Raw genomic sequence first — 27302 nt, forward strand, 5'->3', positions numbered from 1 at the left:
TGCTTTTTCTTTTTTTGTGAAATAATTTGAACTTTGTTTTTTGTTTATTGTATTTTCGTGCTTTTCATTTTGTTTTGTATTTTTGATATGTTTGATTTTATTTGATATGTCTGAAATAAATTTAATAAATCAATCAAAAGAAATGTTTAAAAACAGTTGAAAGTTCATAAAGGGGAAAAAAGACTCGGAAGTAGAAGTCATTTGAGATTTTATTATATTTGTTATGATTTATTTTTGTACTAAAACTATTCTACTCTTTTCTACCACATTCGTTTTTTGTCCTTTACAGTTCCCTTGGCCAATCAGATTTATCTTAGTTTAGTCGTTGTCCAATCACCGCTGAGCTTGTTAGATTGTTACAGAGAGCAACAAGAAGTTTTCAAAATGGGGCTTGAAAGTACTATGGTTTGGTAAGTACTCAATTAAATGCATTTTATAGTTTTTATTTCTTGAGTAGCCATTCATACGAAGAGGTTAAATATTAATTCCTTTAGGTGGACTTGAGAATAGAATTTATAAATGTGATCTGGGATCATAAATTACCTTTTTACGGTTAGCGTGCTAACGTAGTGTCAACCAGGCTGAGTCATTGTAGCCACATTAGCTCACATTTACGGTCTAAATAAAGTCATCATTTCGCTTTTGCGTACTCGTCCGTATTCATTAATGTTGTTATTGGTGACGTGATGCCTTGAAATAAAATAAACAACTGACATCACTGTTGATTTGATTGTTTTGTCTTGCAACCAAACGCTTGCTAATATTAGCAACCATGCTAATGTTGTTTTAATGTTTTAATGTTGTAACCCTCAACATGTGTTCACGACACAGACTGTTCCAGGTGTTGTTGGTTGTGAATGTGAACTGAGACATCGTACTAACATGAACTATTTGCTATATCGTTATTGTGTTTTGTTTGATATGTGAATGACATGTGAGCTGGATAGATAAGTGTAATATTTCCCCCTCAGTGTGGACAATAGTGAATACATGAGAAATGGAGATTTTCTACCAACGAGGCTACAGGCTCAACAAGATGCTGTCAACATCGTTTGCCACTCCAAAACAAGAAGCAACCCTGAAAACAATGTGGGCCTCATCACAATGGCAAAGTAATATCAACACCTCTCTTAGTTGTAGTTATCCTCTTCACACATAATAACACCAACAAGTAGATTTGTTTTTCAGTTGGAAATGATGGATAATTCTGGATGTTTGTCTTGCAGTAATTGCGAGGTCCTGACCACACTGACTCCAGATTCTGGGCGCATACTGTCCAAACTCCATGCTGTCCAGCCCAAAGGAAAGATTTGCTTCTGCACAGGCATCAGAGTGGCTCATGTAAGCATACAGGAGGTTTCTTGCTGTAATTATTAATTCCAAACTTTACAGAAGGGCTCTATCTGACAAGAACTTGATTTGTACACCTGGCTCTCCTAGGCAGCTGTCTTTAAATTCATATATTTGTGTTGTATTTTGTTCTGGTTAGCTGGCCCTAAAACACAGACAAGGAAAGAACCACAAGATGAGGATCATCGCTTTTGTTGGGAGTCCTGTAGAAGATAATGAAAAAGATGTAAGTTTAAAGTTTTTTTGACAATCCTAAAAATAGGTAAGCATACATTACAACTAATTTATAGGATAATACTTCATTGATCCCCAAGGGAGAAATTCGGGCGTTGCAGCAGCACAGACAAGAAAGCTCAAAATACACATTAAACAGAATAGATAAGATAAATAAATAAAATAAAAATAAAAACAGGGGGTATATACAAGTACTAAAATGAATGATGAAGTTAACTATGCAGGGAATTGAGACCGTATTTGCAGAGAATGACAAGATAAAGTGACAAGTGATTAAAGTGACTTGGTATGATAAATAAATAGCAGCAAGTAATGTAAACAGCAGAGAGGAGAGGCAGTGTTGTACCACAGTAATGCAGAGTGCAGTTATATAATATAATGTAGTATAATATAATATAATATAATATAATATAATGTAGTATAATATAATATAATATAGTGCAATATGAACAATATAGTGTAATATAATGAAATGTTATATAATATAGACTAATATAATAATATATTATAATGTACAGTGTATATATATATATATATATATATATATTGATGCTAGTGTTTAAAACAACTTTTTAAAAATCACTTTATTTGTGTGCATGTCCTTTCCTTCATCTTTTTTCATGCAGCTTGTTAAGTTGGCAAAGCGTTTGAAAAAAGAGAAAGTGAATGTGGATATTATCAACTTTGGAGAGGAGGTAAGAAGTTTGCGGATTTTCTTTCAAAAAAATTGTCTTAAGGCAGAATCATTTGGAGTATTATTATTGTGTTCTCTTGATTTCCATGTATCCATTCATAGATTGAGTTTTGAACTACTTTTGTCACAATTTTTCAGGAGGTGAACACAGAGAAACTGACTGCATTTATAAACACTCTAAATGGGAAAGAGGGGACTGGCTCCCACCTGGTCACAGTCCCTCCGGGGCCCAGTCTGGCTGATGCGCTGCTCTCCTCTCCCATCCTGGCTGGTGAAGGAGGCTCTATGATGGGTCTTGGAGCTAGTGACTTTGAGTTTGGTGTGGATCCCAGTGCTGATCCAGAGCTTGCCCTGGTAAGAATTATATAGACGAGCTTTCCATCAGAAATGTTGTCTATGATAACACATACTTGTAGTGAAGCATCTTACATTAAAAAAAAGCTACTTTATAATTATCAGCTGATTTAAAAAATAGCCAATGTTTACACTAATACACGTATATGTGTTGCTGTTTACACAATGTATTTAACTGGATAGTTTCCTTGGAACCAGTCTGAGGTTAGAAACCACGAATCCTTATGCAGAAAGCCTATGTGATGCTGGATAGTGGAATATAAAAAAAAAAACAGCAGTAAAGTATTTGTATTGTGAAGAAATTGCATTGATGAAAACATTAATAGGCAATGGGCCTCCTTAAAACAGGCCAGTATGTATAACGTTTTTTTAGGATTATGTTATGGAGTACATTTTCAGAAATATATCTTATGTTTGCATCCTATCCTAGGATTAGGATTCTACGGAATTTCCCTCCCGTCATGCTCCCACATTTTGGTAAATAGCAAAAAGTGCTGTGTTAATAGTCAATGATTAAAAAACTGAGATTTCAGGGTTTTTATTGGTACTTTATTTTTATGATTTATTTAGAGGCTTTTTCCTTTATTTGATAGGACACTGGGTAAGTAAGAAATTGGGAGAGAGTGGGGAATGACTTTCAGGAAAAGTCAGACTTGAACCCAGGCAGTCTGCTTGGAGGCTCCTTACATGGGGCAGGACCTAACTGCTAGGCCACCTGCGCCCACTCATTTGCCCTATTTGCTTTTTTATTCTTGCTCTCTCTCTCGAAAGTCTCTGTTTGTGTTTTTTAGGCCCTGCGTGTATCAATGGAGGAGCAGCGACAGAGGCAGGAAGAGGAAGCTCGCAGAGCTGCTGCTGCTTCTGCAGCTGAAGCAGGCGTGCCCACACCCAGCGCTGATGGTAAATGAAGTAGCTGCTTGCACTTAAGAGAATGCACTTATTATCAAATAAATATTAGGATTATATGGGATTATACATTTTAGTCCTTTTCAAAGTTTGGCTTGATTTCTGCACAGAATCAGAGGAGGCCTTGTTGAAGATGTCGGTATCCCAGCCTGAGAGCGGTGCAGCAGTGCTTCCTGACTTCAGCAGCATGACAGAGGAGGAGCAGATAGCTTATGCCATGCAGATGTCTCTTGCTGGAGGAGGTGAGTTCCATTTGATTGTTTTATCATTTTTAGCTATTGTCATTTATAATAGTCACACTTATTTGTTACACGTATTTGTTGGAATTACTGACGTAATGCCTTAATTTCTCCCTTTGCTTTGTAAACAGAGTATGGAGAAATGGACACAGGAGCTCCCATGGATACAGCAGATTCAGCGAAGGTGAGTCAACATACAATATTTAAAACTGTATAACAGTCTTTAAACGGAGCTCAGCTGGCACTAGTGTATTCTCAGTAGAAAAGGAGGGGATGGAAGTAAAAGACGGGTTCACCTTTTGCATTGGCAGTGTTTGGTTAGGGATGAGGTAATGAGCTTTTATTGTGTATACAAGCTCAACATTATTTACAGTATAAAATCAGAAATATTTGTTCTGCTGATTGCAATAACAAAGCATTTTCAAATGACTGCCAATCTACTAGAACAAAGACTAATCAATCCTTATCAATTGTCTCCCTCTTGTGATCTGTCAGGAGGAAGATGATTATGATGTGATGCAAGACCCAGAGTTTCTTCAGAGCGTCTTGGAGAACCTGCCCGGTGTCGATCCAAACAACGAGGCCATCCGCAATGCCATGGGCTCCCTGGCCTCCCAGACAGGAAACAAGCCAGATGGTAAAAAGGATGAAGAGAAGAAGAAATGAGGAGCAAGTCGGCTTCAAATATCCACTGAACAATTGCAGACTAACGCAGGATTTAAATATACAAAGAAGATGGTCCAAGCACGAGACACCACACTGACATTTAATATTGTTTTCTGTCAGATAAAAGCACCAATTTAAGGATTATTTAGTGTAAAAATCTGAATGCCAAGTAACATTTATTGATATCCTCTTTAAAATATAGCTGCCCCCCCCCCCCCATTTTCTCTACATGGTGTAATTTGCTGATGAATGAACAAAGGAGAAACGATTTGGGATGACAGGCTCCTAAACAGTTAGCCACACACCTGTCATGTCTTTGTGTGTTTTTGCAATAAAAGCTATGTATAAATACGATGTCTTTGGTTTAGTCCTTTTCTCCAGATTCTAGTGTTGACATTGGCGTGAGCATGAAGAAAACATGCAAACAACTTGTGTAGTGACCTTTGACTGACCTGGAAATGGCTTTGCATGATAATTCAAAATAGTCTAAAAATGAAAGTTATGTGTTTTTTAAACCGTGCAGAGTTGAAAGAAATAACCGTGTTTGCAGCATCCTCCATGCATTTTCTTCTTCCAGAGCTTCATAGGATGTACCTGGTCATGTGACGGGAAGACATCATTTTCAGCTGCAAACGAGCTAGGATAGTCGGGAATCGCATATCCAGGTAAACAACCAAAGATACATGAAATATTAAAACGTATATCCCCATCCAAACCATCCTCTTCTGTGACATCGTCGACCCCTACGACCACCGAGGTGTTACCGCTGTCAGACCATACCTCAGAAAACAGATCCAGTTGCTTTTTAATGGCGAACGCTGCTAGCCTGTTAGCTAAATGACCCCTCTCTCCCTCTGTCTCTCTCCCTCTCTCTCTCGCTCTCTCTGTCTCTCTCTCGCTCTCGCTGTCTCTCTCTCTGTCTCTCTCTCTCTCTCTCTCTGTGGCTGGAGCTCAGCGGCCACAGCTAGCCAGCCTCAGCCGGGGAGGAACAGAGGTTTCTAACCCTGCTTGAACGGTTTCTTAAACAACTATAACGCCGAGCATGCAACAAAAACAAAGCACTAATGAAATATTTTTTCCCATTCATTGAAAACGAGTGCTTTATCCTGTTTCCAGAGGAGGGGTTTGGATGCAGAATCGCCGTTAGCTAGCGGGCTAGCAGGCTAACAGAAATGCTACAGTAGGATCCTTGTTGTTTAGGTAGCTTTCCTGAAAACAACAGAGATGCAGCTTTCTGTCAAATAACGGTGCAGGATATTCTGTGAGGAATTTACTTATAAAAGGTCAACATATAAACGCCTATTAACGAATTATATATATTTTCATGATCATGGTTTTAGTAGGCAGAGTCAGAGATGATGGATTCATGCCTTGTGTGTTATGTTTGCCTCCTGATAATATATCTTTGACTTTATGTTTTACAGGAGTTAATCCCGGTATGGGGGACATGAAGACCCCAGATTTCGATGACCTGTTGGCAGCATTTGACATACCTGACATAGATGCCAAAGAGGCCATCCAGTCTGCCCCGGATGAGGCAGAGGGACCCCATGGAGCGGCAGGGCCACCTCTGGGAAAGACAGACAGCGTGGTGGGATCATCCTTGAGACCACCGAGCCCGTCAGACCCCCAGTCTGACACCTCTATTGTTAGTGTGATTGTGAAAAATAAAGTACGCCTCGAGCCTTCAGATGGAGGAGAAGGAGACGCGGACCAGGACCCTATTGATGTAATCACAGGGGTCGACGTGGGTCCTAGACTGGGTGCATGTGCCCCTGGGATTGCTGAATCTGAGGCTCTCAACCACAACGGTTTTGGGGCATCTGGTGCCTCCACACCCCTTCCCCTCAGCCAGACCCAGTCTAACGGGGCACCCTGGTCAATGAACACCCCTAAAGTTTCTTCAGAGGCAGCAGGTTCTGGTGCAGCAAAGTCTCACAAACAGGGTGGAAACATTTTCAACAGACTTAAACCGCTTGTAGCACAGGGGTCAGGAGATCCAGTGGGCCGGGCCAGGAAGATGCAGCTTCTCCAGCAGCAACACCAGCAACAGCAGGATTCAGGCCAGGAGAGGGCTGACGGGGTCAATGCATCATTACCTTCATCGTCTTCTCTCTCAGCTGGCTCGTCTCCTTTGGCTACAGGTGGACCCGTTGGACTAGCCTCGCCTTTCTTTCCACCTTCCAAGCCTCTGCTTCCAACTCCACCTTCTGCACCTGCAGCACACCCGCTGCACTCGTCTCAGCCGTTTAACGGAGCCTCTAAAAGCGGCCCTGCTGGGTTTCAGCATCAGCAGATGGAGGAGGAGGATTCTGACCCTGACTTGGGGAGTCCACTGGTGATCCAAGAGAACCCTGACTCCCCGACTTGCACTCAGCTGAGCCGACGTTACAAGTCCGACTCCGTCTCAGCCCAGCCCACGTCCTCGACTGCATCTCACCCTAAACTTGGGGACACTCCTTCAGGGGCGTCTCAGACTTCATCAACACCCCAGTCAAGCTCAATAGAGAATCCCCAGCTGGAGGACCGGCATCCAGAACATGTCATAGAGGAGAGAGACTCACCAGAGAGTCCTGAACCAGAGATGCCAAAATCAACTGCTCAAGTTGCTTCTAAGAGGTCCTCCAGCCCTGCAGTGGCCTCCACTCCACCTCTGGCTGAACTTCGGGAGCCCAAAGAGGAGGAGGAGGAGATGGAGGTTGGGAATGGGATTGAGAAGGTGGCTGATAGCAAATCTGACAAGGGAGAAAATGCAAAAGCAAGTGAGGAGAAAATGGAAGTAGATAATGGAAAGCAAAAAGCACCGGTGACTGATGGAGGAGAAACAGGTGGTGCTGCGCCTGCTGCTGCCGGAGCTCCATCCCGACCCCTAAAAGTCAGAATCAAAACAATAAAAACCTCCACGGGCGGAATCACCAGAACTGTCACAAGAGTAGCACCTAAAGGTGGTGCAGCAGGGAAAGGGTTGGACTCTAAATCCCAAACTGGGGAGCGTAAGGTTTTAGGAAACAAGGCCCAAAAAGCTGACTCTTCCTCTGGTTTGACAACAACTTCCCAGAAAGTGAGTGCTCTCAACGCTCTGCCTGTGTCTACTCTCGCAGCCAGCAGCGTCATGCTAGCTGCCGCCACAAAGGTCCAGAACAAGATGGCTGCATCAGACAAGACCAAGGTTTCTGCCACTGCCGTCAGCATCACTAAGTCTGCCGCCCTGCCTGCAACTCCCACTGTGTCATCCTCTCCCAAGTTCTCTGTCGCTGCCGGTGGCATCAGTGTACGTACAGCCACTAATAAGACAGCTAACGGAGGAAGCAGCACCATCATAGGCGGCGCCCTCCAGCAAAACAAACCGGCCTCCATCGTCAACAGCACAGGCGCCGTCATCTCCCGCAGTCAGTCCAGCCTGGTCGAGGCCTTTAACAAAATCCTGAACAGTAAAAACCTTCTACCGAGCTACAAGCCGGACCTCTCAGCTCCTCCGCCTCCTGAGTGGGGCCTCCCGCTCCCATCCACAGGGTACCGCTGCCTGGAGTGCGGAGATGCCTTTGCTCTGGAGCGCAGCCTGGCTCGACACTACGACAGACGATCACTCCGCATTGAAGTAACCTGCAACCACTGTGCTAAGAGGCTGGCCTTCTTTAACAAGTGCAGCCTGCTGCTGCACGCCCGGGAACACAAGGAGCGCGGGCTGGTCATGCAGTGCTCACACCTGGTCATGAGGCCTGTGACAGTGGAGCAGATGATTGGACAGCAGGACATTACACCCATTGGTGGTGAGTGAACTGTGGCTAATAGTTTAAACAGCTGTATATTTTTAAGATAATTCAACCAGTCTTTCCAAAAAGAAAATGGCATTTATCAAAAAACAACTCACCTCAGGGGTGCTGGTGGCGCAGTGGTTAGTGCGCGCGCCCCATGTATGAAGGCTATAGTCCTCAAAGCGGGCGGCCCAGGTTCAAATCCGACCTGTGGCTCCTTTCCCGCATGTCAATCCCCTCTCTCTCTCTCCCCAGATTTCAAACTCTATCCACTGTCCTATCTCTACATTAAAGGCACAAAAAGCCCAAAAATAAAAAACAACTCACCTCAATCGCCTGAGGTCCAATGTGATGTCCTTGAAAAACCTTGTTCTGTGTGACCTAAAGACCAAAGATATTCAATTAACAAGTATATAAAGGAAGTGAAAGAAATAGGGTTGTAGTTGTAGTTTCATGATAAGATGCATGAGATCTATGAATTTCTTATTACAACAATACGATGTTTGCTGATGTCACAATTCTGATTCTGTTCTATTCAGGGCTTCAGTATATTTCCATGTTTCACATTCACTTACATTTATAATACAAAATAATAAAAAAGTACAGTAATAATAAAAGTAGTGATATGATGGAATTCAAAACAGTTAACTCTTCAAGAAAGTTTAATGGAAAAGAACTATGAGGATCATTTCACTTTGTATCTTTAAAATTGAATTGTCTATTATATAATCAATATTGATCCATCCTGATGTTTATGATTTATCATAATTTCTGACTTTCTTAGTTAAGTTCTGCAGAATATGTATGATGCCTTGGGGTCAACATCGAGTGAACGTTCATACAAGTGCTGCCATCCGTCAACTATTTCATCAATTCACTTTTTGGTTGTGAAAGGTGGTCAGAGAACAGTGAAACTACATCCAACACAGTTACTCATGAAGGGGCCTCTCAATGGCAACATCCTGAAATTTTTCATAAATACACAACCCCCCAGAAATAATTGAAAAGTGATGTCTCAGATCTTTTTCTCTTTAAAACATATTACTCAAAATAGTTGAGTGTATTATGTGTTGATTTGTTTTATATCTAAAATTCACACATTTATTATTAGCATAGAAAGCAGTGAGAGCCCCTCAAAGAAACGTACTCTGATCATGTTTCATCATTCATTTGTGAATCATCTTCATTGACCACGTCCCATTTGTCTCTTCTGTTCCCACCTTGGGCTGACCAGGCTTGCTCTCCTCTTCGTCCTCCTCTCCTCCAGTCTCCTCTCCCTCCACCACGACCGGAGGCTCTGCAGCCTCCGCTAACTCCAGCCCCATGAAAGACGCTTCAGCTCCCGCTGCCTCAGCTCAGCCTCGACAGGTCCGCCGCGCACCTCAGGGCCCCCAAGCCCTCATGCCTCTTCCCTGCAAGAAGGCAGAAGGGCTGCAGTACAACAACTTCAAATGTCCAGAGTGCCAAACACAATTCAACAGCAAGGCTGAACTGGTCACTCACTTCCAGCAGATCAGAGCTGCTCCTAACTCTGTGAGTCTTTGTTTCTCTCATGCAACGGCTTCCTGATTTTAAATAATGCTGGCAATTAATGAGCACTTTGTTTTATTTTATTTCCCTCTTTTTCCAGACATGTACGCAGTGCTCGCCTCCTATGATGCTGCCAAACTCGTGTGCCGTATCTGCCCACCAGAGGATCCATAAACACAGAGCGCCTCATGTCTGTCCGGAGTGTGGTGGGACTGCCAGACAGGCCAGCTTCCAGACTCACCTGGAGGAGGCCTGCCTGCACTTTGCCAGGCGCATCGGGTACAGGTGTGGAGACACTTTCCTTAATAAGACCTATTATTATGTCAATAATAATTACAATTTACGTTTATAGAGCTTCCACTAACACACACACACACACACACACACACACACACATATATATATATATATATATATATATATATATATATATCTCTCTCTCTCTCTCTCTCTGATTGGTTGAAAAATGTGACTTTTGGGTTGCAATGTTTCATGAAAGAGTGCTGCTCAAAAAGCACCTTTAAAGCATCATTCATGTGTGTGAAATGAACTGCTCTACGTGTAATATTTAACATCTTTATTTTTTAAGCCTTAACACATGAAACTATGTTTGACAACTTCTTGAAGGTGCTCAAGCTGCCAGGTCGTGTTTGGAGGTTTGAACTCCATCAAGTCCCACATTCAGACTGCTCACTGCGAGGTTTTCCATAAGTGCCCAAGCTGCCCCATGGCCTTCAAATCCTCCCCCAGCGCCCAGAGCCACATCAGCACCCTGCACCCGTCACTCGTCGGAGGACAGGCCAAGTACGAGTTACTTCTACCCAAAATATACATTGGACATTTGTATAGTATGATTGGTGATACATCCCTAATTTTGTGTGTGTGTTTTTTTCTATTTCTGGCAGAATGATCTACAAGTGTGTGATGTGTGACACGGTTTTTACCCAGAAGCCCTTGCTGTACATGCACTTTGACACTCATTTAGCCAAGCAGAAAGTGCATGTGTTTAAGTGTCCCGACTGCACGAAGCTCTACGCTCAGAAAGGATCTATGATGGAGCATATAAAGGTTTGTTCTGTGATTATTAAATACCAATCAAGTATTTTCAAAATAAAAGCTTATCATGAACCTGCCCCCTTGCCTTTATGTGTTGCCCATTCATTGCTTTCCACGGCGAATGTGGCGTCAACAAAGGCATACAGCAAATTCTTGTATCGGCCTTAGCAAGGTTCCTCCCTAGTGACCTTGTCCTAAGTTCTATACCAAGTACAAATGTTATTTTGGTCACATGAATTTTGTATTTTTAGGTTGTCTTTCTGTGTCCCAGTTGGAGTGATTGGTTTTGCTAATAGCTGCCTGTTCTGTAACGCCCCTCTCTCAGACCGCTCACAGAGGACCTTCAGCCAAACAAACAGACTCTCAGACCGATTCCTCAAACGCCACCTCAGCCCCCACGACGACGTCCGGCCCCTCAGGCCTCAAATCCAAATCCTCCGGAAAGCCTGACAACTCGGATGGAGAGGACTGGGGCCGGGATCAGGAGGAGGAAGAGGAGGAGGAGGACGAGGAGGAGGACGATGACGAGGACTATGAGGCCCCGGGGAGCAGCAGTCAACCCCCGTCCCAGACTGAGTGGACCTGCCCGCAGTGTCAGACCACCTTCACTGACAACGATGACTACCTGAGTCACGTGAAGATGGAGCACGGCAAGGTGAGGCGCACGTTCTCTTTTTTGATTTTATCGGATTAGTACTGAAAGGGCGCTTCATTTTCTCAGCACCAAACATGAATCAAAGCATCTGTTTTTTGTTGTAGGTGGAAAACTATTTCTGACAATGTGGTCGGTAAAGAACAAACAAAAAAAGGAGCCTGTAGTTAATTTCCTGCCTGTCGTGTCCATCAGACTGAAACGTATCTCTTTAATCTTATCTCTATCTGCCTCTCTGTGTCTGTCTGTCTATGTGTTTGTCCAAAGTTCCCCTGTCGTATTTGTGGAGGCACGTTCAGCACGTCTTCCAGCCTGAGACGTCACGAGCGAGTCATTCACGAGGGCAACAAGAGAGTGTTCCACTGCCAGTGAGTCAAACTAAGATTTCGAGCTAATGTGTGTTTATTTTGCTTAAACATCAAAAACATTTTAATTGCTAAATCCACTTTAGAGTAAAAGTAGAAAATCAGCACAGTAGATAACTGCTTACAAGTCGGCTTATAAATCAGAATCAGAATCAGATTTATTGTCCAGGTATGCTTACACACACAAGGAATTTAACTTTGGTGAACTGTGCTCTCTTATGAACAGGTACAACATTAAATATCAACAATAAACATAATAAGAAAAGACTAATATTTACATGACTAAATATGAAACAGTGCAGTGGTGAATGGTGAAAAAGATGCTCAAGTAACATGATAAGTAAAATGCAGTTATGTGACAGATGGGTCAATTAAGGTGTAATAAATAAAGACAGACATGAAGTGTATTGTGATGGTCAGTCTGTGTTTATAAGGCCTGGAGCTGACACAATCTTGCATTCTGTTGTGCATCATTTTTTCAGATATTGTACAGAAGGGAAGCGCACCTTTGGCAGTCGGTTCTTACTGGACAAACATGTCCGGCTCCATCACAGAACCACAGACGGACAGGTGAGTTCAGACACTTCTCTCTGTGTATTTACAGACGTTTGTCTAAAGCTGTCTCCTGACTCCAGTTGTTCTGAGCAGATTTTTTTTTTTTTTTTTTTTTTAGGACGTGTGAACACAGGCAAATTGACCAATTTATGTTTCTCTGAAAAGCTAGGGAGTTTGAGTTGAGTTATTAAGTTAATATTATTTGAGATGTGTTCTGAAACAAGGACCAGGTCTCACCTTCTAATGGATAAACGTAGAGGAAACACTGTTTCCCATACTATGGGAATTGTAGGTATCCACTGAATGAAGCCGTAGCTTGACTCTCCCAAAACCCCTCTCTTACGTAATTTTCATCCAAAAAATCCACAGGACCAAATGATCAAAGTTTAAATGTTTACTTAAACAAAAATAAACAAAAAACAGATACAGGTTAATCCAAAACTATACAAAAAGAGAGAGGCGTGGAGAGAGAGGTCAAAAGACTGTGTGGCTCCACTCTTTACTAGTCTGAACTAAGAAGTCCACAAGCCCCTCCCCCTCCCAGATCCAAAGAACAAAATTATTACATGCATCCATACATGTAACATGATAAAAAGGTGGGATGTACAAGCCTCTGTTTCTTTTTTACGCTTGTGTCTTTGTTTTTTTAAGCAGTGTGTTTTGTATGTGGGGTCAGTGTTAGGTATTTAGGTTATATAGTGACCTTCATAATATGTATCTTGTTTTATTTATTTATTTGTTTATTTAACAGGGACACATGCAGTAAACATTGCTTCATATATTATTACAAAGTAGATGCCACGCACAAAAGTTTCTAGCCTTGGCTAATTTGCAACGCCCTTCCCTGGCTAGGACTTTATGATTAAAACAGAATTATTAGACTAAAATAAATACAGAAACATTGATGCTATACAAGTGCAGAACTTAAGACCAAACAGTAAAATTATTATTTTACTATTTATTATTTATAAGAGGAAATATTCAATGCTCACAAACCTGCTTCAGTTTCAGCCACTGCCTTAATAAGTGTGGAAGTTGGACACGTTGTTTTTAAACTATTCTGAAAATATTCAGTCTCTCTCCCTTTCTGTGTCCTCAGGGTCCCCCAATGACCCGGAAGCGCGCGGCCACAGGTGGAGAAGGACCAGGCAGTTCCTCAGAACACGATGGGGAGGTGGGACCTCCTGGAGGCCGGGGAGGAGGAGGAGAAGAAGATGAGAACGCCACAGAGGACGGGGAGGAGGGTACAGGTCCCGCTAAGAGAACCAGGGCGTCTGTAGCTTCCACATCATTGGCCCCAAACGAGCTGGAGGAGGAGGACAACATTTTCCGCTGCATCCCCTGCGGCTTCTCCACGGAGGACGGGGCGGAGTTCCAGCGGCACATCCCGCAGCATCGCGGCGACACCGTCTCCTTCCAGTGCCTGCAGTGCGGTGTCTGCTTTGCGTCGGCCGGCTCTCTCGGCAGACACAGATTCATCACGCACCGCGTCCGCGACACCCAGAGTGACGCCGACCGCGGCACCCCCCGCGCCCACCACAGCTCTCCCGATGGCTCGCCCGCCGGCTCCCCAGGGGCGCAGGGCGAGGACGGAGACGGAAACCTGGGCTGCAAGGTGTGCGGACGGCGTTTCGACAAGGCCTCGGACCTCAACACCCACTTCAGGACCCACGGCATGGCCTTCCTCACCGCACACAAAACGGACAAGCCTCAGTAGAGGGGTGGGCGGGTCCTCTGAGACTGACGGGTCATCTTCAGCCGGGAGACGAGAGGCTGAAAAAAATATGAATGTTGATCCTGAGATGAAGCACGTGCTTCCTGCGCAGTTTTTTTTTAGCCCCCACACACAGTTTCTCTTGATCTATGGCACCTCCTCTGTGCAATTAATTATTGCATGTTTGATCATGTTATGTAACTGAACACACCTGTGAGAGACTCTTTGAGGGAAAAGGCTCTCAAAATGACCCCGCCCCCCACCCCGCTCCCAGAGTAAAGCATTTATATATCAGCCATACTGTGTCATAAAGGTCTTGTCCCTTCACTTCAGTCACTCTGCAACGCCTGCAGCCTACGCCTGTTTATCATGTTACACACCTTACCCACCGTACTCCAGACCGCTGTAGTGCCGATATTTTTCTACTTCACGTCTTCTCAATATTCATACTCATTTGCCTCAAACCCATCCTACTTTTTCCCAGCATGAGATCAGTTCTAACAGCTCCAGAGGCGGTTAAAACTGACCTCGAGCTAATATCACAAGACGTCTAAAGCATGAAGGGGGAGTGTGTAGAGAATTTGACACTGATTTTTTATGTTGCTATAATATTTATTTATACGAAACACATCACTGCTGTTGGTATTTTTTGGACAATGTGGCTGCAACAGAGACGTGAGATTAGAATCTCTGAAGGCAAATCTTTAGAAGAGGAGGTTACTGGAGGTGTGTAACCTGTGTCGTGTGTGAAAAAAAAAGTGTGTGATGTTGTTAATCGTTAAGCTAGAAGAAGAAGAAGAGAGGTCAGGTTTCCTGCCAGTAGTAAAATGTGTACGAGTCTTGCCTTGTAAATACATATAATGACACTAAAGGAAAGCGTTCTGGTTTTAGTATCTTGCTATGATAATGTGAATACGTAAAGTATTTGTACTTGTACTGTTCCCCTTTTTTTCCCCAGACAATTTGAGGTTAAAAAGAAAAAAGGTTCACCCCCCCCCCCCCCCCCCCCCAAAGAGGTAGCTATACATTGTAATTACACAGCAGAGTGTGGGGGTCGTGTTGTCTTAATGTGTATGAATACAAATGTTTTATCTCTTTGAGACGGTTCTTTTTTTATCGACAGAATCAGTGCTTGCTGTTCTCACATTTCTTATCTATGTTTCAAAAAGCAGCCTTCAAGGTCATGTGATGGAGGTCTGAGTGGATTCTGTTTGTTTGTATCTTTTATATGTCATGATATCATATTTATATAGCTCAATAGTTGAAAATTTCACGTCATTTTCTTTTCCATGGTTGTGGTCTGCTTGCTGAAATGCCATACACTTTTGTGCTGTTTCGAAAATAAATGTGTAAAAGAGAGACGGATGACTCGTGCAGCTGACTCGTTGAAGCATGCAGAGCTGTGTTTACAGAATTTCACTAGATTTAATGAACTGGAAATGTCCTACAGTCTTACCAGCAGATCATCAGAATCAGAATCAGAAATACTTTATTAATCCCAGGGGGAAATTTGTTTGCTACAGTTGCTCATGACACCAAAAATCAGTAGGAAGTACAGATAAGTTCACAATATAAATAAAATAAAAATAGTATAACAATATAATAAACAAGTACCAAGTAAAATCAATAATAAAGTAGTATAAGTAATAAGCTATGTTCAAGCCCAGGTAATTGAGAATATAAACAATATTTACAAATATGAATATACACTGATGGATTAACAGCATAGATATTGCACGGTTCATGTATAAATATTGTCCAGTTTTCAACAGATTGCACAGTTTTAGTAGAGAAATAGTCAAGGTAATAGTCCAGGAAAATTGCAGACTCAGTGTCTGACTCAAATGGAAGAGTAAAATCGTTTAGGCTGCATTAACCCCTCATGGTACCATTTTTTTATAAACATTCAAAACAAACAATCCCAACAGCAGCTCAGAAAATTATCATCTAAGTGACTATATTAAAGAGAACAATGGAAGATGTGAGTAACAATTAAGTTCATTATAATTCACATGTGACAAAGCAGTGTCTGCAACATGTCATTTGTGGATAGCATTAGGTTGTACTGTTAGTTTCTGTACATGTGGATATATATTGATTAGGCTTAAAGAAATATTGTGTTTTTAATTAAAGGCAGGGTTGGTAATTTTCAAAAAAACTAGCATGATTTTGAAAGAAGCATTCCCTCAGTGCTTCATCTACTCCCACCCCCTCCCCTCTGTGCTCCCTCAAAAGCCACGCCCCCTCACTTACATGCTCTCTGAGTGTGGGCTCGTGCATGCATGGAGTAGAGAACGAGCAGGGAGACAGGGAGGCGTGCAATTGGTTCATCAGATTGGTACCTCATGGCAGACATTGGTCGGAGTTTTTACAGACTTACAAACTGATACAGATGACGGATTTTCTTTGTTCCTTTTTCAGAACACAAGTTATTAATGTCTGTCAGGACCTAAAGACATTTAAACCAGAATCTTAAAAAGTATATCTGGAGAAAATGAACAACCCTGCCTTAAACGCACAGATATAGCAAGAAGGCTTGGACAAAATCACAAATACCAGAAACAGCTGCAATGCTGTCGTCTTTGTAGCATCCATGTTTATGAATTCACCAAAGTATGACTCAGCAAAATGCTAAAAATGCTCAGATGCTGATTTAAGGTACGTATATAAGTACTAGATTAATTTAAACTGATCAGAAAATAAGGACCATCAAAAACCTCAGAAGCATCTATCCAATGTGAGAAATTTAACCCAAAACCACAAATAGAAACCCCCTGGAGCTGAAGAGAGGAGGGCACAGGAGTCATTCAGGCTCAGTTTGTGGGGACTATGAATTTCTGTGCAACATTTATTCCAATCTATCTTGTTAATTTTTTTGCATGTTTTCTTTACTAGGATAACTTCTCTTTTCTGCTGGTGCTGTTGGAGAAATGGTGAAGGGGTCCCGTTATGATCTTGCTGTAGGGACTATTATAACAGTTTCACACCAATTCGTAGTTGTTGACTGAAGCAGTGGAAACTGGATTTAGTTGTTTATTATATGTTCTGATTATGCTACCCAACAAACATTTGTTCCAGTAAATCAATCACACATATTTACAAAGACATTTAGTTATTATTTTTATTTTGTTTAATGTCAGAATACACAGCAGATCTTTCCTTTTTTAAACTAAGCTAAATTGGAGTTCTTGGTGGGTTTTTCACAGCCTGGCTCCACCCCCTCCAGCTCCACGCCCGTCTTGCTTTCAGTGGCCTCCTGACATGAACTGGGTAGCTCAGACTGATGGATGGGATGGTGGACTTCGATCATCAGCTGGTAGATCAGAGTCCCCAGCAGGGCACCGACACAAGGAGCCACTATGGGCACCCACCACCAACCGTCTCCAGCCCTGAAGAGACACAAGTGTCACACACAATCAGACTTTCTGCCAAATGTGTTCATGTGGAGAAAGAGATACGTGTCTTCCTACCAACCTGAAAACATCATCTCCCCAGCCGGCGATGTACGTGAATAACCGAGGTCCAAAATCCCTGGCTGGGTTAAGAGCGTAGCCGCTGTTGGAGCCCATAGAGATGCCGATAACCAGCACCACTGCACCCACCAGTACAGGCTGAAAGCTGTCAGGGAGGGAGGTGTTCCTCTGGTCCCCGAGTGCCAGGACACACAGCAAGAGGGCAGCGGTGCCTATCACCTGGACAACAGAAAGCAGTATTATCATCAATCAATTTCATCAAATTTTATTTGTATAGCGTCAACTCCTAACAAGTGTTATCTCGAGACACTTTACAAAAAGCAGGTAAAAGACCTTACTTATTGTTATGTTACAAAAAGCAGGTAAAAGATCTTACTCATTGTTATGTTACAAAGACCCGGCCTATCCATCATGAGCACTTTAGCAAAGCAGCAAAAGTTACAGTGGTAAGAAAAAACTGCCTTATTAAAAGACAGAAATCCCCAGCTCATGACGAAACAGCCTTCACAGGACTAGACTGCACATCCACATCGTGTCTTTATTTAGGCAGAGTAAAAGTGACTACAAATTGACAACAGATTTGATTTCTTTTTATGGTTTTAATTCAGCCTGATGAAGTGTGAAGTGATGATATCTGACCTGGTCCACGACTCCTCCCCACACACTCAGGTAGTCAGATGGGTAGGTGGAGAATATGCCCGCTGTGGCTGTTGGCCCTGTGACTGTAAGCTGTCCACCACCGTACGCCCTGATGGCATCTGTAAACAGCTCACCAAACACACAAAAAATACATATAAATAACATGTACCGATACCAGTCTTTTAAAATAAAAAAAAGAGTAAGGAGGGTGATATTTCTCAGTTGAGCCAAGATAAACACCAAATACAAGCACTTTAAAAAAAAAATTCCCGTTTCCCTGTGCCATAGACGGTTAATTTTTTAAAAGAAAAACAAAAAGTCCCACAACGATCCACAAAGTGGCTTTGGTTGACATGTGTCTTCTCCAGGATAAATAATGGAAAATGGATCAATCCTTCAAAACAAAAATCCTAATGCCAAAAATATGAAGTGAATACACACGTGTAATAATCCACTGATGTTTTTAGATGAATAAAGTAACTAACTGTTTTTGGACATTATCCTGTGAGATAACGACTCTATGCCTGTGCTCTGATTTTCTATATGAATCTTTGGGCTTAGTGCTGAATCCCATTCTTTGATTTAATCTGCAACAAAAATATTTACCCAGTCCGTGTCTTAGCCTGATCCTTTTTTTAGAAACTCACCATGGTACTGCAGTGCAACTGTGGCTGCAGCTAGAAAAGCTCCGAGCAGCTGGAAGAAGATGTAGAAAGGCAGCTTCATCCAGGGATGTCTCCCCAGAACACACAAACTCAGAGACACCGCCGGGTTCAGATGGGCACCTCAGGAGGGATTGAATCAAATGTAGGCTCAGGTTTAAAATTCAAATGATACAGTTTGTTGTCTCCTGAAATCGTCACATACTTTAATGTTAAAATAACTTTTGCGTATCTGGGGTTGTGCACTGCTTAGGGTCTGTTTAAAAATAACAAGGAGTGGAGAAAAAAAAGTGGGATTTGGGTTTGGTCACTTTAACTCTGGCAGAAGGAAGAGTAGTTTAAAGCTTTTGGAAGGGAAAGGTCAAATCTCTTTCTTATCCTTATTTTACAAAGTCTTCATTTGCAACTTACCATTAAAGCTCAAATAAAAACTTTGATCTAAAATAATTCCTTCACTCGTGCCATGATTCTTAAAGTTTTCATAAAGTAAGAAGCTCTGTTAAAAGAGAACACTATTTAGTATTTCACTGTCAGATCATGCTACCTTTATGTAGCATAAACTATGATACTGTCCCTTTTTTTCACACTACCCCGACTGAAAACATATTTATTTCAAACTTTTCTGTAAACAGACATTAATGTGTGAATCTGTTCTGCAGTGTCATATTAAATCTCATCTTACCTGAAACTCCACGTGACACAAAGATCCCAAATGTTACTCCAAGTGCAAAACCCAGGTTTATGGATAGGTACTGTCCCTTCTTCTCTTCTGTTGTGGTCACCTGGGCAACGGAGCCACATCCAAACAGCTGAAAATAACGAGCTGCATGAGCTGAACATTCAAAAACACCCCCAAAAAAATCTGAGCACCAGATGTGAAAAAAATTCAATTTAGGGACTGGAATCTCAAACACTACGGCGAAAGTTTCCAATTTTTTTAAAGTTTACTCCAGAGACAAATTAATGAATAATAGTCATATTAATGATTAAAAACAACAGTTTCCACCACAAGTCTAAAAACACAAGACTTACATTTAGGAAGAACATTTCCAAAACATTTCAGAACACAAAACCCACAAAATTGGCCAAAACGATCAGACAAAAAAAACAAACAAAAGTTTAAAAAAATGTTCAATGAGGCTGCAGATGAGAAATTCTAAAAAAAAAAAATCTGATGAAAAATATATATTCATATGAAAGTTTGTTGTGTCCTGGCACAGGTGTATGAGCACCTTTAGATAATCAGCTTTTTTTTACGACCATCATCGCTCAGGAACCGCTTTTATGATTTCTGCTGTAAACGATAATTAACCTGACAGATAGAGAGACGGATTCAAAACACACAAACACAATCAGCAGACAGATAAACAACACAGGTCATTCCAAAATCAATGATGAGGGCGGGACCCTCACTTTTTGTACCCCTCCCATTTTAACCTCACCCATCCGTGACCCTCTCTCACCCTCCCACTTGAACTCTATTTCTACAGTCTGTCTCCGTTTTAGGTCAAAGTCCTCAGTTATCCATTGAGTGGAGGCACTAGCTGCTTTGAAATAAGAGCAAAACATAAAATGAATAAGCAGCTTCAAGTAAACCAACTTTAAAGTGTGAAAGCTTCTTGATGTGTGAGAAAAAAGAAGTTCCTCAAAATGCATCATAGCACTCACAATCAAGATGTAGACCCCGAGACACTCAGCCAAACACTCCCTGAACAGTTTGTTTCTGATCTGACATTTCTTCAGCAGCCTCTCCATTCCCGTCGTTTTCTCCTCTCCGTCGGGCCAAAGCTGAACTTTCAGAGGCGGGACGCTGTCATCCGTCAGATCCTCTGACCCCCACAGCACTGCACTGTCTGCCTTATGGAGCAGAGTTTGCCCTTTCATACTGGAGCAGTTGTCTACGTCATGCACTTTATGGCCCGGCTGAGGAAGTGTAGATGTGTTTGAGTGCAGGAGAGAAGAGTGTTTTATCTTTTGGTACATGTTGATGTCTGAACCTCGGGAGCACTTCACTGCACAAGAGGTTGTTTTGACACTGCCCGGCCTGGTTTGGTTTGTCTGTGACCTCACCTGGTTTGAATTGGCTCTGATTAATCCTTCCGTTTGATTGGTTATCATCACATGTCTTCTCCTCTCAATGCAAACATGAGCAGGCACTTTTGTCTCTCTTACTCTTGCTTGGCATTCCCGGCCAAAAAATCAATGAAAGAATGCAAGTAAAGTTCAAGAAAATGTACAATTCCTTTTTCCAGAAAGCCTTTAAAGCCCCTGAACACCTTGTCCCTTCTGAGATTGTACGTGCATCCATTTCCACAGAATAATAAATCTGATAAGAGATACAAATCGCTTTGGCTTTTATAACTTTTATAACATTTATAACTGCAGTTTGTAATGAGAATCATGAGAGACAAATTCTTATACTTGACCTTTTATATTATGCATATCAAATATATATTATATGTGCACCTTTAATTGTTGTCCTAAATGAAATGTAATTCAGTTCAGTTAGGTATGACCATTACATCAGAGCATATTACATATGGTATAAAATGATCATAATGGGCGTTAGGTAAGACAAACAAAGAATATTTTATTGTAGTACAATCTGTTATGAGCTCATGCAGACATTGGATGGGATTAGATGATTTACATTATGCAACATACAGCTGCATTCCTCTGAACTCAAAGAAACTCCAAGAAATACTGACATATGACCAACAACAAGATAAAAGGATTGGTCAAGCATTGCACAACTCTTAAGTGAAAAAAAGATACCTGTTAAGTTTTTATATTATGAAACGACAGGTTATTGCATTATATGACCAGGGTTGTGTGACATGATCAGTCCGTGAGGAGTTTTTCTTCGGTTTTGAAACATGTAAATCAGTACTGATGACTTTAAATGTATAACAAAAGACCATCGAGATTGATTGTTCCATCTAGATTTTTTCGATGCCTCTAATCAATGTCACTGAAGAGATAAAGAATTGTTAAATCAGGGGGCAAGATTAATACACAATGAAGGCTCCTCACAGTGACCCTAAAGTCTGAAACGCCTGTGGTTTTCCAAAGATTGCCCCTCTTCTGAAGGGGGGGGGGGGGGGGGGTTGGCAAATGTGAATGAAGAGAAAATGAGCAAGCAAGGTCAGATGTTATTTCATTATTACTTAAAATAAAATAAAAAAGTAAATATGCTGTATCTGATACTCATAATCAACTGTTTCTCACCTGCTTAATGAAGAAACTTGGAAACAATCTGCATGAATGGAAGACAGTCAGGAGGCAGGGAGAGAGAGAGAGGGGAGTCACAGGCTGGATTTGAACCTGGCAGCCTGCTTGGAAGACTGTGGTCTCTTTACTGGAGGCACATGCACTAACCACTCGGCCACTGTTTTCAAAAAAAATGTAAAATGAATGTCCCTGATGTTTATTTTCTAATTCCCTTTGGTGCTTTCTGTTTTTTACAAACATTAAAAACCCACATTTTTCCTTATTTGTTATCATGTTGTTTCAATCTGGACCTTTTGGAAAGTTTTTTTTCAGCAACCTTAAAGAGTGAGAAGATTGTGAGATTTAAACATTTTAGACCCTGTGAATATATATTTTCACAGAATGTGATTGAAATGGTCTCGAAGACTCCCTTTGTGTTCTTGCCAATTTGTCCTCAGGAGGGGAGTGGAGCTAATGTTCCCTTTAGAGATTTACTTTGAAGACGAGCGCTACACCTGACTTCAGAGGGAACACCTCGCCAACTCTTTTGATATTTACCCCATGAAAGAGCTTTTAGAATGTTTTAATTTGGAGTTGAGCATTATCAATCATTCTTTATCAAGTAAGCCGAGGAGGCTAAACTACTGAAGCTGATGAACTACGAACATGCTGGAGGTCACACTGACACAGTCATAGAGGCTGTTTGTGAAAACCAGAGGAAGGAGAACAGGCAGGGGGGGGGGTTGAAGAAAGAGAAGAAACCAGGTCGGGGTTGAATACACTAAACAGGGAGGTGAACCGTCTGAACAAATAAGGAGCTGATAACTGTGATCCTATTCTGGGAGGAGATGGCCTGACATCAGATTTACAGAAACAGGATGGAATGTAAAAACATGAAAACAGTACAAGCCATGTGATGCCAAGTGTATTGTTCATGCTGGATGTATGTTATGTTGACGTATCAACTCTTTTTGTAAAGTGTCTGGAGGTAACGACCAACAGGGAACCCCATGCACAGCCTGTACTTTGAGGTGTGCACAGTTGCAGGAACATATCATATCTTGAGAAGCTTTAATAAAGATTGATTGGATGATTGAATAAAAAAGAAGATAGGCCCGCACACTTACTCAATTCTTTTATTAATAAAACCCCATTTTTTTCCGGCAATTGAGCAAGTGTGCAGGCCTATCTTCTTTTTCATTTTTTTTTTCAATTTTTGGCACAGTACAGAAGAAAGAAATAGCATTAAAAAATCAAAACAACAACTACAAAGAAATAAAAAAGCAGAAAAACACACAAACAAGACACCCTGCCCTAGGTAAGGTTAAGATAAAGTTTTATTTTATTTTATATTTTTTTATTGCATTAGCAACGTCATGGCTGGACTCCATCTCTTGAAGATGAATTTGGGTTTTTGAAGCCTCTTCTCAGTTTTGCTATTTTTTTCACTGCCCTGCACCTACGTGATATGCGTGTAACTCCTTCTTTTTCATGATTGAATGAAAAGACACAAATACTCCATTACCACATAATCAGCTTTCCATAACTATTTTCAGTGCAGTGGATTTTGATCTTAAAAAATCTAAACATGTTGCTTTAACATTACGCTAATGGCGTTTAGATATGACTGGTGCTAAAAGAAAACTCTTTAAAGTCACACAATCAGGAAACTGAATCAGAAAATATGCTATGAGTCAGCAGATAAAAGCTGCAGGAGTATCCCCCCCCCCCCCCAAAGTATCTCATAAAGTGGTCAAAAACAACTGGAGCAAAAACAAGTTTTGTAAATATATTAGGACTTTTTATTGGACATACCACACACTCACATCCATACAGGCTTCTGCTACAAAAAAAAGAATCCAAAAATAAAATATCTGACAGTGAATTATTCAGTCCCTGATGTGTCTCAGTTCAATAGAATCAGTCTTCAGAATTGGCAGCTTCTAGTCTACGTGGTCTGTAGCAGATCTAGTAGTCATCTTTTTTTTTACCAGGCCCAGAGATCCTTTACAAACACTTTCATTTTTGGCAGCTCAAGGTCATGCAAGTGTTCTGTTTAAAAATGTAGATACAGGCTACAAAAACTCAAAGCTCTACAGCAGAACGCATAGACTGAAACAGCAGAGAAGGGTTTTTTTTTTTCCACATTTTACTCCACTTCACATTTTATTTAAAGCCTCGAAAGAACTTAGAGAATAACGAGTTGTCATCACGCAGGTCTGAAAATGGATGTTGGCCACCTGGAATAAAAACAAGAATGCATTAGAGCTCGATCGAACAACAACAACATGAGGCTAAAGACTCAAAATGAGCATAAAAGTAATCAGTCATTTTACACAGGCTGACCTGGTGTGAGGGGCACAGTGTGATGGTCTGCATCCTCCTGGGTACCCACACCTCCTGAGCGGGTCACGGTGGTCTCTTCATTACCATGTCCATCTCTAACAGTCCGCCTCTCCTCAACGGTCTGACAGAAAATAACACTAACCTTTAGCCTATTTGTTTCCTGAAATTCTTTTGAGATGTGTTTAAAATAAAACAACAAAAAATCTTCAGTTCATCTTTAACATTTGATTGATAAATAAATCCGGATTCACTGTTTCTCTCACCCCGTCAGGTTTCAACACCTTGGTGACCATGACTGACTGAAAGAAGGATCTGCTCCTGGGTTGGTTTGGAGTCTGACCAGCAGGTGGTGTCAGAATCTGATCCAGGCCCCCAGAGGACACTGCAGAGTCCAGATCTGGGGGAGAGGTGAATAAGTTGGGACATTGGGCAAATATCACATCCTTTATTTCTCTAACTTAGTGATTAAAAATGCAACTGACCTCTATCTTCTTTCCGCTCATCTGGAGCTTTCCGTGGCCCTTGTTTCCAAAAATCATTGAACTGTCAATAAACACGACACAGTTGTGACACATGAACAATCATTGGTTACAGAGGAATAATCAACAGCAATGTTGCTGCAGAGAAGAAAAACAAAAAAGGACGTTCACCTTTGCAAAAGGAGTCCAGCCAGGAAGCTCTGGTGACTCATAAGAACGGTGGCTGTCATTCCTGGGCTCTCTGGGTGGCCCTGGTCTGGGTCCCTGTGTATTGCTTTCAGGACATTTGAGCATAAAGTCTCTCAGGGGGTTACCACTGGACCCCCCTTCACCCCTCTTTTCTCCATCCTGAGGTGGTGGCAGCATAGGAACACCTACAACAGAAGATACACATGTGTAGGTCTAGCAAAGAGGTGATAAAGTTCTGGATCAGGGCTTAGTTTTCATACCAAAGTGTCTTGACTCTGACTGCTCATCCATCCGGCCCAGCTGGGAGAAGATCTCCTCCATCTCCCTGAGGACGTGGCCAAAGACTGGAGGCTCCTGGATCCTCATCCCGTCTGGACCAAAGCTGAAGCCAAACCTCCAGTCCCCATCAAAGGGGTCCTGCTGGTCCCCTCGGAACCCGTCAGAGTAGAATCCGTCCTCTTCATCATCATCTTCATCTTCATCATGAGTCAGTGTATCGAAGAAGGGGTCCCTGACACAAAAACAGTAAATATTTGATTAGTCATAAAGAAGCACCTTTACATCTTTCTTTGGGTTAACCAGCAGTTCAGCTGTTACATTAATAGACTTCGAAGTACACAATCGTATTACTCTAAAGGTCACCCTCAGCCTAAATAGAGCAGTAACTACTGTAGGTGAGGGGCCCCATGTGGTCATCCTGGCACAGAAAACTCTAATCTTCTAACCAAAGCTGTTTAACTAACCAAACAGAGTACAAGCAGCTACAAACTTCTGTTAGCTTAGCCGAGTGAAACATGTGAAGCTTCATGACTCTTTAAACTTACCGTCGGCCGCGATAATGGCCTCCAGGTACCCCGAAGAACCCGCGAAATAAATCAAAAACACTCATTTAATTAATTAACAGGTTATTGCCAAAAACTAAACCATAGCGAAAACAACTCCTGAGGCAGATACGCACTGGACCAAACGAATGTCAACAGTGTCGTAAAGCGTTCTAGTAACTTCAGAATGACGCCATACGTCGTCATGCTAGTTACCGTAAATATCAGAGTGTACGCGCAAAAATAAAATACCAGTGCACTGTAATTAAAACACAGAGAGACATAGACAAATAAAATACAGCTGGGCTATTACCTCCAGTTAAAAAAAAAAGTACATTTAAACAACATTTGATAGGCAACTGTGGTTTGAACATCACATTTTCTGATCTATTTTTTTATCTTTCATTTTTTAAAATCTATTTTTAGTATCTATTTTTTTGTACATTCTTAATTTTTCTCTTTTTTTATTTAAATTGTATTATGTTCACTTTCTGTTTGCAATCTTTGCTCTTTGCTGCTGTAACACTGTAAATTTCCCCGTTGTGGGTTAAATAAAGGATTATCTTGTCTTGATTTACTTTGCCGTCAAACATTAAACAAACAAAACGTGATCATAGTAAGCGATTGAATTCCCTATTATACGTTAAAACCAGTTCAATAATAAAGAACTTTTAGTATTGGACAGTATCGATGTCGTTCCTGCTTGTATCTAAAACAAAAAGGAAGTAAAGTAGACAGCAGTTCCTTAGCAACGGCGTTCCATTGAACAACAACTCTCTTGACGTTCCTTCAAAGCGAGACATTCTAACACGCATCATGACGTCACCGGTCACCAAGGCAACAGGATACTTTACTGAAGGTTACAGTTAATGCTTAATAGAATACAAATGAAAATACTTTAATTGCTCTGTATTCAATATTTATAATAATTATATTTATCTAGAATAAAGTTGGTTAATGTTTGTTAAATCTTCTGGGGTATTTCAGTTAATTCTACCTCTGAAAAGTTGCATAAAGGATAAAACAATAAATAATTAGAATTTAGTTAACGTACCTGATTTGCCAACAGTGCTTCCTTTCTTGGATAAATTAGAGGTTTTTCTGCATAACTAAACGCGTTACACAGACATATTAGCAGTCTTAGGAACTGCCGTGAGTGTGAAGATAAAGGCTACATTAGGCAGTCAAAACGTCCACATTAAAAGAAAATAGATACTTACCTGGTCGCACCTAACAGTCAAGTCAATAAAAGTAGGTATTTAGATGCACGTCTTGTAAACTACAAACAATGTGACACACACACACACACACACACACACACACACACACGCCACACACTTAAAAGCCACATGAGAAACAAATAGTTTCTTAAAAGACATTCACATCCAAAATGATGAAAAATGTCTTTTTTTT

At 41.4% G+C, this 27302-nt stretch overlaps 4 protein-coding genes and 1 non-coding gene across 9 annotated transcripts; 3 read left to right on the top strand and 2 right to left on the bottom strand.

The window, feature by feature from the left end:
- The first annotated feature begins 294 nt into the window (after positions 1–294).
- On the top strand, positions 295–4797 carry psmd4a (proteasome 26S subunit ubiquitin receptor, non-ATPase 4a). The gene is made up of 10 exons (XM_020648585.3): positions 295–410; positions 972–1112; positions 1227–1341; positions 1490–1576; positions 2211–2279; positions 2417–2632; positions 3424–3532; positions 3649–3780; positions 3909–3961; positions 4273–4797. Exons 1-10 carry the CDS (start codon positions 385–387, stop codon positions 4441–4443), a joined length of 1119 nt encoding a protein of 372 aa, XP_020504241.1. The 5' UTR covers positions 295–384; the 3' UTR covers positions 4444–4797.
- A 172-nt stretch (positions 4798–4969) lies between these two features.
- znf687b (zinc finger protein 687b) lies at positions 4970–15429 on the top strand. Of its 5 annotated transcripts, none has more exons than XM_020648577.3 (10): positions 4970–5108; positions 5868–8213; positions 9433–9731; positions 9829–10013; positions 10356–10532; positions 10634–10796; positions 11110–11439; positions 11704–11804; positions 12284–12371; positions 13456–15429. In XM_020648577.3, exons 2-10 carry the CDS (start codon positions 5882–5884, stop codon positions 14071–14073), a joined length of 4293 nt encoding a protein of 1430 aa, XP_020504233.1. In that variant the 5' UTR covers positions 4970–5108; positions 5868–5881; the 3' UTR covers positions 14074–15429. The 5 variants fall into 5 exon arrangements, with proteins under 5 accessions (XP_020504233.1, XP_020504231.1, XP_065804089.1 ...); XM_020648575.3 differs by lacking the exon at positions 4970–5108 and adding an exon at positions 5373–5726; XM_065948017.1 differs by lacking the exon at positions 4970–5108 and adding an exon at positions 5373–5704.
- LOC114921034 (small nucleolar RNA SNORA13) lies at positions 10867–11002 on the top strand. Its single transcript, XR_003809335.1, has one exon. It is a non-coding gene; the product is annotated as a small nucleolar RNA SNORA13 (small nucleolar RNA).
- A 1748-nt stretch (positions 15430–17177) lies between the features above and the next one.
- On the bottom strand, positions 17178–20842 carry aqp10b (aquaporin 10b). Its single transcript, XM_020648550.3, has 6 exons — positions 20513–20842; positions 19527–19653; positions 18830–18967; positions 18183–18301; positions 17545–17762; positions 17178–17459 (listed from the first exon to the last, which is right to left on the bottom strand). Exons 1-6 carry the CDS (start codon positions 20825–20827, stop codon positions 17240–17242), a joined length of 1137 nt encoding a protein of 378 aa, XP_020504206.1. The 5' UTR covers positions 20828–20842; the 3' UTR covers positions 17178–17239.
- A 2991-nt stretch (positions 20843–23833) lies between these two features.
- On the bottom strand, positions 23834–26075 carry hax1 (HCLS1 associated protein X-1). Its single transcript, XM_020648603.2, has 7 exons — positions 25893–26075; positions 25329–25579; positions 25051–25253; positions 24883–24943; positions 24664–24797; positions 24401–24521; positions 23834–24294 (listed from the first exon to the last, which is right to left on the bottom strand). The coding sequence occupies exons 1-7, from the start codon at positions 25955–25957 to the stop codon at positions 24221–24223; spliced, it is 909 nt and encodes a 302-aa protein (XP_020504259.1). The 5' UTR covers positions 25958–26075; the 3' UTR covers positions 23834–24220.
- Positions 26076–27302: the final 1227 nt, after the last annotated feature.

This window comes from Labrus bergylta, chromosome 19, assembly GCF_963930695.1.
Source record: "Labrus bergylta chromosome 19, fLabBer1.1, whole genome shotgun sequence".
Taxonomy (NCBI): Eukaryota; Metazoa; Chordata; class Actinopteri; order Labriformes; family Labridae; genus Labrus; species Labrus bergylta.

What these genes read in the sequence shown, in the direction of transcription:
- psmd4a (XM_020648585.3), top strand. Translation starts at nt 385, where the DNA reads ATGGGGCTTGAAAGTACTATGGTTTG. An exon ending in TAGAAGATAATGAAAAAGAT is followed by an intron (nt 1,577 to 2,210) that starts GTAAGTTTAAAG and finishes TTTTTCATGCAG; the next exon opens with CTTGTTAAGTTGGCAAAGCG. An exon ending in TTATCAACTTTGGAGAGGAG is followed by an intron (nt 2,280 to 2,416) that starts GTAAGAAGTTTG and finishes ACAATTTTTCAG; the next exon opens with GAGGTGAACACAGAGAAACT.
- znf687b (XM_020648577.3), top strand. Translation starts at nt 5,882, where the DNA reads ATGGGGGACATGAAGACCCCAGATTTCGATGACCTGTTGGCAGCATTT. An exon ending in GGACATTACACCCATTGGTG is followed by an intron (nt 8,214 to 9,432) that starts GTGAGTGAACTG and finishes TGGGCTGACCAG; the next exon opens with GCTTGCTCTCCTCTTCGTCC. An exon ending in TGAAGATGGAGCACGGCAAG is followed by an intron (nt 11,440 to 11,703) that starts GTGAGGCGCACG and finishes GTTTGTCCAAAG; the next exon opens with TTCCCCTGTCGTATTTGTGG.
- aqp10b (XM_020648550.3), bottom strand. Translation starts at nt 20,827, where the DNA reads ATGTACCAAAAGATAAAACACTCTTCTCTCCTGCACTCAAACACATCT. An exon ending in TCGGGGTCTACATCTTGATT is followed by an intron (nt 19,654 to 20,512) that starts GTGAGTGCTATG and finishes CGTTATTTTCAG; the next exon opens with CTGTTTGGATGTGGCTCCGT. An exon ending in GGGGAGGAGTCGTGGACCAG is followed by an intron (nt 17,763 to 18,182) that starts GTCAGATATCAT and finishes TCTGTTGTCCAG; the next exon opens with GTGATAGGCACCGCTGCCCT.
- hax1 (XM_020648603.2), bottom strand. Translation starts at nt 25,957, where the DNA reads ATGAGTGTTTTTGATTTATTTCGCGGGTTCTTCGGGGTACCTGGAGGC. An exon ending in GGCCATTATCGCGGCCGACG is followed by an intron (nt 25,580 to 25,892) that starts GTAAGTTTAAAG and finishes TTTTTGTGTCAG; the next exon opens with GGACCCCTTCTTCGATACAC. An exon ending in GTCAGAGTCAAGACACTTTG is followed by an intron (nt 25,254 to 25,328) that starts GTATGAAAACTA and finishes CTTCTGTTGTAG; the next exon opens with GTGTTCCTATGCTGCCACCA.